General features: G+C 44.1%; 1 gene segment (V, D, J or C); it reads right to left on the bottom strand.

Annotated features, from left to right (window-relative positions):
* Window positions 1-11291: 11291 nt before the first annotated feature.
* On the bottom strand, window positions 11292-11751 carry LOC137064394 (immunoglobulin kappa variable 3-20-like). The segment is given in 2 exon segments: window positions 11292-11605; window positions 11703-11751. Coding segments are annotated over 2 exon segments (363 nt in total).
* Window positions 11752-11857: the final 106 nt, after the last annotated feature.

Below are 11857 nucleotides of genomic sequence, written 5' to 3'. Positions count from 1 at the left end.
TAAAGCTGTTACAGGCTTTCAGTGTGAGACAAATAAGATAGTGGTGCCAACGCTAGCCAAGAAACTTGGTCAGAGCCTCATGAAGGTTGCAGACATTGTAAGTTGTGATGCAAGGATCTGCGGTGACACAAGAAAAGTTCAAAAAGCAGAGGACTTCAAACACATCTATCAGACACGCTGGAGGGAGATGATCTCATGTCATGCTCACAATACCCTGGAAGGAAAAAGGTACAACGCTCCACTGATCTTGCCTTTTGCAGATGATGTCAAGAAACTCCATAAATATTTAAAGGAGAAACAGCAAGAATACTACAGCACACTTTTTAATGCACCGAACACCAAGACCTGGGCAAAACTGGCCAAAGTCACTCTTGCACAAATGATCATCTTCAACAGAAAATGGCAAGGGGAAGCCTGTCTGATGCCAGTACAATCATTCGAGTCTCGAGACAACTCTACTTTAAATATTGATATTGCTGACTCTCTCTCAGAAGTTGAACAAGCACTATGCAAGTACTTACGGCGTGTAGAAATCCGTGGAAAGCGCGGAAGGAAAATGTACTTTTGGCACCGGAAATGATCAAATCCATGGAGTTGCTGGTCAAAACACGTGAAGTTTGCAGAGTTCTGAAGGAGAACATCTACATGTTTGCAATCCCAGGCTGCGAGACATCATTTCGTGGATCAGACTGCCTGCGCTGCTTTGCCATGGAGTGTGGTGATAAATGTCCAAAAGCCCTATCGTCCACCAAGTTGCACAAACACATCTCTACAATGTCCAGAGTTCTTAACATGAACGACACCGAAATTGACCAACTTGCTGATTTCCTGGGACATGATATTCGTATCCACAGGAAATATTACAGATTACCAGAGAGACCACTCCAGCTGGCAAAAATCACAGAAGTCTTGATGGCAATGGAGCAGGGAAGGCTTAACGAATTCAGAGGGAAAGGTCTTGACCAGATCAACATCAATCCAACAGGTATGTAACCTGTTAATCGAGTTTAAACTACCTGTCAAGCGTGTCCTAGTGACTTTTGAAGAATCTGTGCATATCTTATCTCTGAATACTAAGACTATATTTCAGAGTGTGTTGAGCCTGATGATGGGATGGAGAGTGAAACAGAACTGTCAGATCATTCGTGATGTGACATCAAGTGAGCCAGGTAAAGATTTGTAAACACATTTTTTAAAGATGTTTGTCATTTCCATTAGTTAAATAAAAATTAAGTCATGCCTTCAAGCAGGCACATCAGGAGTGAATAGCAGCAGGCCAGTAAACACGAATGAAGGTAAGACGTATGAACAGGCAGATCAATGTTTAATGCAATCAGAATATCAAGAATTCCCCCAAACAGCCTATCAGTAATTGGTATTTTGATTTAGAAATGTATATGATTGTGTTTCTAAAGGATCTCCAGAGAGGACACGGGAGGTCATGAAAGTAACATCAGGTAAGGAACCTGTCCAGTAATAGTTTTTATTTGCTTTATTTATAAAAGCTCAACAACATCATAAAGAATAGTATAAAAATACAACCCCAAAATCAGAAAAAGTTGGGACAGTATGGAATGTGCAAATAAAAAAAAAAGAAGTGATTTCTAAATTTACTTTGACTTGTATTTCATTGCAGACAATATGAACACAAAATATTTCATGTTTTGTCTGGTCAACTTCATGTCATTTGTAAATATGCATCCTTTCCTGTCATTCAGACCTGCAACACATTTCAAAAAAAGTTGGGACAGTAAAGCATTTAGCACTTTGTAATGTTGCCATTTCTTTTCACAACACTTAAAAGACGTTTAGGGACTGAAGACACCAAGTGATGAAATGTTTCAGGTGTGATTTTGTCCCATTCTTCCTGCAAACAAGTCTTAAGGTGGGCAACAGTACGGGGTCTTCGTTGTGGCATTTTGCGCTTCAAAATGCGCCACACATTCTCTATTGGAGACAGGTCGGGACTGCAGGCAGGCCAGTCAAGTACCCGTACTCTCTTCCTCCGCAGCCAGGAGTTCGTAATGTGTGCAGAATGTGGTTTTGCATTGTCTTGTTGAAATATGCATGGACGTCCCTGGAAAAGATATCTTCTTGAAGGCAGCATATTATGCTCCAAAATCTCTATGTACTTTTCAGCATTAATGGTGCCTTCACAGAAGTGCAAGTTACCTTTGCCAAGTGCACTGACACAACCCCATACCATGACAGACCCTGGCTTTTGGACTTGTTGCTGGTAACAGTCTGAATGATCCTTTTCTTCTTTGGTCCGGAGCACACGGCGTCCGTTCCTCCCAAAAAATACCTGAAATACTGATTCATCTGACCACAGTACACATTTCCACTGTGTGATGGTCAATCCCAGATGCCTCCGAGCCCAGAGAAGTCGACGGCGCTTCTGGACACTGTTAACATAAGGCTTCCTTTTGGCACAGTACAGTTTTAACTGGCATTTGTGGATGTAACTACGTATTGTGGTACTTGACAAAGGTTTGCCAAAGTAGTCCTGAGCCCATGTGGTGAAATCGCTTCTAGATGAATGACGATTCTTGATGCAGTGCCGCCTGAGGGATCGGAGATCACGGCTGTTCAGCTTAGGCTTGCGGCCTTGTCCTTTACGCACTGAAATTTCTCCAGATTCCTTGAATCTTGTAATTATGTTAGGCACTGTTGAATGTGAAATATCCAAATCTCTTCCTATCTTTCTTTGAGGAACATTGTTTTTAAACATTTCAATAATTTTCTCACATATTTGTTGGCAAACTGGCGATCCTCTGCCCATCTTTGCTCCTAAAGGATTAGACCTTTCTTGGATCAATCACCTGTTGACATCACCTGTTTCAAATCACATCATTATTTAACCCTTTTACCTCATTACTAGCCCTAAATTGCTCCTGTTCCAACTTTTTTTGAAATGTGTTGCAGGTCTGAATGACAGGAAAGGATGCATATTTACAAATGACATGAAGTTGACCAGACAAAACATGAAATATTTTGTGTTCATATTGTCTGCAATGAAATACAAGTCAAAGTAAATTTAGAAATCACTACTTTCTTTTTTTTATTTGCGTTTTCCAAACTGTCCCAACTTTTTCTGATTTGGGGTTGTAATCCAGTCTTGCACCTACAACACATGCAGTGCAATTAATGTAGTTTTCTTGTCATTAGTTCCTATGAAGAGAAAGTGGAGTGAGGTGGAGATTGCAGATGTAGAAGAGAAAATGATTAAATTTATTCACTCGGGAGTTACTCCTGGAAAAGTCGACTGCATTGACTCAACAACATGCATTAACATCATTGATATGAACAGACACACACCCATCCCTCAGCAACTTGACAAGTTCTGGGCATCTGAGGAGAACAAGCAGAATCTCCAACTGTTAGCTCGAGATATGGTGTCCAATCGAGCCAGTGCCAATGCTACTGTCATTGTCAGCTCTATTGTCATTGATGATGAGTTACTACCAGCAAAGGCAGCTGGTGGTGAAGAGATCCCAGACCTCTTGAACTGGATTGAGGAGGCTGATGCCAGGTTGCTGGTGCATGTTCAGTGGGCTGTTCGTGTAAAGCAGTGCAAGAGAGTTGTTATAGTCTCCAATGACACAGATACCTTTGCATTGCTTCTCCACTACAGCCCATACTTCCAAGCACTTGGGATGAAGGAGATCTGGCAGCAGTGTGGCACTGGTGAGAAGCGGCGAATGCTTCCACTCCATCAAGCAGTCTCTCGTCTTGGAGCGTCACTGTCAAAGACAGTGATTAAAGCACATATCCTGACTGGAGATGACTGTATGAGCAAGGTAGGGACTAAACATACTGCTATAGCTTTTGACCCAGTCCAATACTTAACCAACTTTGGAGAGGCAGACACTTTGACAGAGCAAGATGCAGAGCTGGCTGAGATGACTTCAGGGTAGAAATCTACACCACACTGAAAAAAAACAATAAGTAGACTTTACTCAATTTTTATTTCGCAAGTTTTTGCACTAAATTTTTTCAAGTAAATTTAACACCAAAGGAAATTAAGTAAATTTACTTAACTAAGCTGAGTAAAATTTACAAAGTGCACAAGTACATATAGCTTGGCCTGTTAAATTTTATTGAGAAATTTTTACTTGCAAATTGGATGTAGTTAATATAATTAAGTAAATCTATTGACTCTTTTTAATGCATTTTACTTGTTTTATACAATGCTCCTTATTACCATATTTTATATTAATTTATATCACTGATCCTTTTAATACAGTTTTCTTGTTTTATGCAGTGCTGGTTATTTTAAATTAAATTAAATGTTGCTTTTATAATGTGACAAAATAATACTGTGACAATGTGCATTTAAGGGTAATTTGTTGACAAGAAATAAAAAATAAGCACATAGAGAAACATGTAGCTAATGCTTCACTCAGGATTAAATGTTTAAGATAGCATCTTAATCTCTATCAAAACATTTTGAAAGCATTTAAAACTAAACAATGAAACAAGACATGAAATACAAATTCAGATGTATAAATGTAAAAACATTTTTTTAACAATTTTAGATTTAAACCCTCATTATCAACTTAGATGTTGTAATACAACATAAGAAATTTGCATGCAACTAATACTAAGAGTATTAGTATATATACAATACAACTAATAATAAGTGTAAATGTAAAGGTTACACACAACATTATAGATGTGATAGGGTACAGGTTTTCTCAAGGGTACAGTTCTCCACAAAAACTAAGATGTCCTAAGACACGGAGCACCGGAAGTGATCTCTCACGCATATCTACGCTAGACTGTGTACATTGACCTCAAGTGATCGTGTGCTGAAGGACGTCACATTCGACGTAATAAATTATATAAATATTGTTGGGTTTCTCGTACAAACCTGTTTCGTGTCTTAGAACCTCAATGTGTCGGTTTGATATGGATTTCTCTGTGCATATTTTATTAACTCTTATGGATTTTGTTTCCATTCACATGCATTATATGACTGACAGACTGCAACGGTTGGAGCTAAACAACTGTGTTCAACTGAAGAAACGAAGTCTCCTATATCTTGGATGCCCTAGGGGTAAGCAGAAAAACATCACATTTTCATTTTTGGGTGAACTATACCTTTAACCAAGCCACCAAATCAACTGTACCACGGAGTAGACTTCAGGACAACATAAAGGGTCCTGCACACTGTGCGATTTTTCAAAATCCTTTGCGAATGTCCCTTGTCAGACTGTACGAACATGATCCCCGTGTCACACTGTAAGATCTCAGTTGTCATTAATGTCAGACTGCACGATAGTTAAGGCGCGCTAAAAACGGACGCGCGCAAGAAATCTCACCCGGAGCTTTATATCATCAATGAATGACGCGTTCAGTGACAGTGAGCTGCATTACACACGGGACTGAATACTGGCTACAAATACATTTCTAGCTCTCGTTTTGGTCATAGTTTTTTTCTTGAAAAACCGAGATATTTGACTGTTGTCGTAGGAGAAGTCACACTGCAGGATTCTGTGCCAAATCTTCTGACACTGCCAGAATTTCGTCTGAGGTAAAATTTGATCGCAGCGCTCATTAATCGGCGGCCGGTGAACATGTCAAACTAACGACCAAAGACGTCAGATTTTAGCCTAGGATCAGAGGAATCTTTTAGGATTTCCTAAATTTGTCTCAGACGGCCAAAATCGCACAGTGTGCACCCGGCTTAAGTTGGTCTCTCACTTCTGTCCCTCGCAACCAGTTTACGTCAAATGCACAAAGGACTGGATGCACATGCTAAATATTCTGAAATGAAGAAAAAAGACACAAAAAAACAATAATCAGTAAACAGCACATATTTTATTTAATATTAATATTTGCATTCACATCATTACTTTCACTAATTTGATGATGAAAATAATTTTGAAACTGCAGAAACATCTCTAACATAAAAACAAGCCCATCAGAGCGTCTGTGAGTTTAACATTAGTTTGCTGTTTAGTCTGTCGATCAGAATGTCATAATGCAAAGCGTGTTTAAAAAATGATCAAAAGAACTCAACGAAACGTCATCATAACTATCTAACGTACCAAATCAGATGAGAAACATTAAAACTTCCTGCATTAATGTAATACGAGGTTCTCGTCGCCATTTCCTCACAATAATGCTAGCATGCGATGCACAACATGAGAAATATACCCTGACCACGAATTAAGGATTTGTTCTCTCGGTTTACTCAGTCGTGTCCATGAAAGTACATGCATGAAGGTACATTTACTGAATAAAAAATAAAAATCGACTATATAATGCTGTTTATTGCTCACCTGTCGAGACCATGGACGAGACTTGCATGCAGTGCAGATCGGAGAAGCCCTCAGCGGTCGCGGTTCTTTTCTGCGCATGCGCAGCTTCCTTGCTCCAAGACAACGTAAATTCAACGTAGATTTTTTTTAAAAATAGCTTCATGTACTTTATTAATTTGTGTAAATATGCCAGAAAGTCACAAGTGAAATTGACTTGTCTGTTGGATGTCTTATATTTACAAGTAAAAATTGAGTACATGTTTAGATTTTACTTAAACCTCTAGAGTTTTCACTTTTACAAGATCATTCTTAGCAAAATATGCATAATTTTTCCTGTTTTATTTACTTTGCCATAAAATCATTTTTTACAGTGCAGTGGAAGTGCTGGAATTGATGCTCTCCCTCCCACAAGTAGTGTGATCAGAGGCCACATCCAACGAGGGGCTTTCCTGGTTCATACGGCATGTCACTTGCTTGCAACAGCCAAGGACCCCAAAGCAAGACTAGAGCCAATGGAACATGGATGGAAGGAACACTTTGGCACACTCCTGCCATCAAAATGTCTGAAGCCCTTACCACCAAATCTGCTCACAGTATGTAAGTGTGCAGGCAAGTGTGAAAATCGCCGATGTGGCTGTCGTGCTGCTGGAGTTTCATGCACCGTATTCTGCCATGGAAAAAGTGAAAAATTCTCCTGTAAAAACCCATCCCACTAATATGCCTGCAGACTATATGGTGCACTTTTAGTTAATTTGGTACAATTGTCACATGCCTGTCCTGTCGTGTGTGCACTTGTGGGTTTTGTTATGTTGAGCATGTGCTCGTGTCCCTGTCAGTTCCCTCCCCCTTGTTATCTGATTATTGGTTAATTTGCCCCACCTGTTCTCCCTCATTATCTGCCTTGTTTGTTCCCTTTATAATCTCCTTGTGTTTGTCAGTCTGTGTTGGATCCTTGTGTAATGTCTGCGTCTCCCGTCCTCCCCGTGATTCTGTTGGTTTGTTTAAGTTTATATTTTATTATTCCATTATGTGTTTTTCCCCCTCGTGGGTTTTGTTTTGAGTTTATGTTTTATTTGTTATAAATAAATATATCATTTTCTGCACTTGAGTCCTCGCACCATTTTCCTTTGTCTGTGACGTGACAGAAGGATCCAACCAATATGAGGACTCAGCGGAGAAAGAGGTCACCGCAATCCCCTCCCTCTGCTATCTCCTGTCCCCTCTGGGACCGTATAGTCCAGTTTAGCTCCCTTAGAGCTATGCGGCAACAAGGAACTGATCTGAGGGAATTTGCACAGGAGTTTAAGAGGGCTGCAGAGGGACTGGGATACAGAGATGAAACTCTTAAGGAGCTCTTCAATTATGCCCTCGACAAACCATTCGATTGGACTGTAATGAGGGCACTGGAGGGGGCAACATTCGAGGTGACTGTGGATTATTTCATTGGACAGCGGAGGAGGGCCCCTCTCCGGAGTCCGGTGGTACCTATGGATCCACTTCCGGTGGACCCTGTGCCGGTGGTCCCGGTGCCGGTGGATCGTGTTCCGGTGGTCCCAATGCCGATGGACCCAGTTCTGGTGGTCTTGAAACGGAGGAGGAGAAGGAAGGCTCCCTCCGTGCCTGTTCCAGTGGTCCCAGTTCAGGTGGATTATGTTCCGGTGGTCCCTGTGCCGGTGGATCGTGCTCCGGTGGTCCCTGTGCCGGTGGATCGTGCTCCGGTGGTCCCTTTGCCGGTGGATCGTGCTCCGATGGTCCCTTTGCCGGTGGATCGTGCTCCGGTAGTCCCTGTGCCGGTGGATCGTGCTCCGGTAGTCCCTGTGCCGGGGGATCGTGCTCCGGTGGTCCCTGTGCCGGTGGATCGTGTTCCGGTGGTCCCTGTGCCGGTGGACTCCGTTCCGGTGGTCCCGAGTCCGGAAACGGCCTGGAGGGCTGTGATGGGATGCTTTGTGGTGGCAGTCCTGCATGCGTGGAAGGAGCACAGGGCTTTATCCGAAGCCCCGGAGGCAGTTCCGGTGGTCCCAATGCCAGCAGATCGTATTCCGGTGGTCCCAGTGCCGGTGGATACTGCTGGACTGGAGAAGTTTCCCCAACGCCCTGCCTGCGCCGCTGAGGCGCCCTGCTCTCCCTGCGCCGCTGAGGCGCCCTGCTCTCCCTGCGCCGCTGAGGCGCCCTGCTCTCCCTGCGCCGCTGAGGCGCCCTGCTCTCCCTGCGCCGCTGAGGCGCCCTGCTCTCCCTGCGCCGCTGAGGCGCCCTGCTCTCCCTGCGCCGCTGAGGCGCCCTGCTCTCCCTGCGCCGCTGAGGCGCCCTGCTCTCCCTGCGCCGCTGAGGCGCCCTGCTCTCCGTGCGCCGCTGAGGCGCCCTGCTCTCCGTGCGCCGCTGAGGCGTCCTGCTCTCCGTGCGCCGCTGAGGCGTCCTGCTCTCCGTGCGCCGCTGAGGCGTCCTGCTCTCCGTGCGCCGCTGAGGCGTCCTGCTCTCCGTGCGCCGCTGAGGCGTCCTGCTCTCCGTGCGCCGCTGAGGCGTCCTGCTCTCCGTGCGCCGCTGAGGCGTCCTGCTCTCCGTGCGCCGCTGAGGCGTCCTGCTCTCCGTGCGCCGCTGAGGCGTCCTGCTCTCCGTGCGCCGCTGAGGCGTCCTGCTCTCCGTGCGCCGCTGAGGCGTCCTGCTCTCCGTGCGCCGCTGAGGCGTCCTGCTCTCCGTGCGCCGCTGAGGCGTCCTGCTCTCCGTGCGCCGCTGAGGCGTCCTGCTCTCCGTGCGCCGCTGAGGCGTTCTGCTCTCACCGCGCCGCTGAGGCGTCCTGCTCTCACCGCGCCACTAAAGCGTCCTGCTCTCACCGCGCCTCCCTGGCGCCCCCTGCACTCACCGCGCCTCTCTGGCACCCTGCTCTCACCGCGCCTCCCTGGCGTCCTGCTCTACCCGCACTGCCCTGGCTGCCTGAACTCTATGGGCCGCCCCGGCCGCTTGAACTTGGTGGGCCTCCCGAACTCGGTGGGCCGCCCTGGCCATTCGAACTTTGTGGGCCACCATGGCCTCCTGAACTTTTTGTTTTCCTCGTTCCTCCCTTGTTTACCCCTCCCTTGTCTGTACCTTCTTTGTCTGTCCCTCCCGTGCCCCCCTGGTCTGTCCCTCCTGTGCCCCCCTGGTCTGTCCCTCCCGTGCCCCCCTGGTCTGTCCCTCCCGTCCCTCCCTGGTCTGTCCCTCCCGTCCCTCCCTGGTCTGTCCCTCCCGTCCCTCCCTGGTCTGTCCCTCCCGTCCCTCCCTGGTCTGTCCCTCCCGTCCCTCCCTGGTCTGTCCCTCCCGTCCCTCCCTGGTCTGTCCCTCCCGTCCCGCCCGGGTCTGTCCCTCCCGTCCCTAGTGGAGCGTCTGGTAGCCGCTCCTTAAGGAGGGGGTAATGTCACATGCCTGTCCTGTCGTGTGTGCACTTGTGGGTTTTGTTATGTTGAGCATGTGCTCGTGTCCCTGTCAGTTCCCTCCCCCTTGTTATCTGATTATTGGTTAATTTGCCCCACCTGTTCTCCCTCATTATCTGCCTTGTTTGTTCCCTTTATAATCTCCTTGTGTTTGTCAGTCTGTGTTGGATCCTTGTGTAATGTCTGCGTCTCCCGTCCTCCCCGTGATTCTGTTGGTTTGTTTAAGTTTATATTTTATTATTCCATTATGTGTTTTTCCCCCTCGTGGGTTTTGTTTTGAGTTTATGTTTTATTTGTTATAAATAAATATATCATTTTCTGCACTTGAGTCCTCGCACCATTTTCCTTTGTCTGTGACGTGACAACAATGTAATTTTAATTTTTCTGTCACTGCAATGTAGTTTTATTTGAACCCAATTTGTATTTTTATTTTATATCATTGTACTAACACACAGTTAAAATAAAAGTTTAATAAAAGGAGATGTTTATAATGGTTACGTTTCTTCTCTTCTTTTCTTGTTATAATTAAAACAATTTTTCAAAAATACAATAAAATGTGACTATAAAGAAAAAAAATCTTAATTTAGTTATTGAAAAATTATGTTGACATTTCAATGACAAAAATTATCCTTAAAATATTAGCAATTAATGTTAAATGTCAGATTTAGACTCTAATTTAGAATTAGACTTATTGCATCTGGTTTTTATTTCTAATAATAGAAATAATAGAATAATAGAATTTTTATTTCTAATAATGGCAAAGTTATGGCCAAAGTCTTCAGAGTAGGAAAATTACCCTGACCATGACCTTTTAAGGTCAAAAATCACCCACTATGGTCATAACAATATCAGAAATTAATTCCACACACCATAATATGTCTAAAAGGAGGTATCACATGTGCATATACATTCTAAAAAAAATAAGTTTTCATCATCAGAGAATTTTCATCATCATCCAATGGCGGCCATATTTGATTTGACCATTACGTAATTTGTGGCACTGTGGTGGACGAGCACCTCTGTGATTTTTCATGTCTAGGGACCCACCTACTCAGTTCAAGTGAGAAATTCCCCCAGCACCAAATTGCGAACGGGTCTACAGGCCAGGTACTGGATTAATTCTGAGAGGAACACAATCACCTGATGATGCAAATATGAGTTTCACTGTCTGACACTTTATTCTCTGAAATGAGTCAGAAGAGTTGGACTAATGGAGAGATGAGGTTTGTTCATGTTCATCAGTTTATAATGAAACACTGTCAGTGTCTGAAGCCTCTGGACTGCTGAGATCGTCCTTGACTCGGTTAGAGAGGAAGAGCTCCAAGAGTTCAATCCACAAAACTATTAATGATACGCTGGATTCAGAAAACAGGTCACGTCTGTGAGCAGCTGTGTTTGTGTGAATGTATGAGGGGGAGAGAGTCTGAAACAGAGACTAATTATGGGATATAAGATTGTGTTACATGTTCACTTTCATCATAATAACTAAATAAAGTGTGTGAAAGGTTTGATCCCCCATTGTGTTGTGTGTGATGGTCCATCAGCAGCTGCAGTATCTCTCAGCTGTATCAGTGCAGTCACTGTGACGTCTGACTGACACAGGTTTTTGTACGACTCTTTATCACTGTGTGAACACACAGCTACTAGTACAGTGTAAACTCTGACAGTAATAATCTCCTGTATCTTCAGTCTGGACTCCACTGATGGTCAGAGTGAAATCACTGCCAGATCCACTGCCACTGAATCTAGATGGAGTTCCAGTATAACGGCTGTTTATGTAATAAATCAGGAGTTTAGGAGCTTCTCCAGGTTTCTGCTGATACCAGGCTAAGTAGCTGCCGTATATTCCTACATCTATATGACACTCTATTGAAGCTGTTTGACCCTGTTGGACAGTTTTAACTTCAGGTTGAGTCAGAGTGACTCCTCTGGATCCTGAAGAAGAGAAAAGAAAATCAATCAGTGTTTAAAACTACTATCATCATATACTTTTACAAGAACACCAAAACCAGAGTCAACATGTTTGTCTTACCTTGAATAAAGAGTGAAATGGTCCAGATGAAGATGATGATGGTGTTCATTGTTGTTCTTGTGTCTTGTGTGATGATGAAGATTGTGTTCTGTTCTGCTCTCAGTCATGAAGTGTTAAACTCACAGCACTATAAACACTCTCAGACTGAAGCATGT

This window comes from Pseudorasbora parva, chromosome 25 (assembly GCF_024679245.1).
Source record: "Pseudorasbora parva isolate DD20220531a chromosome 25, ASM2467924v1, whole genome shotgun sequence".
NCBI lineage: Eukaryota > Metazoa > Chordata > Actinopteri > Cypriniformes > Gobionidae > Pseudorasbora > Pseudorasbora parva.
The sequence above is the reverse complement of the archived record's forward strand: the minus strand, read 5'-3'. Positions and strand labels throughout refer to the sequence as shown.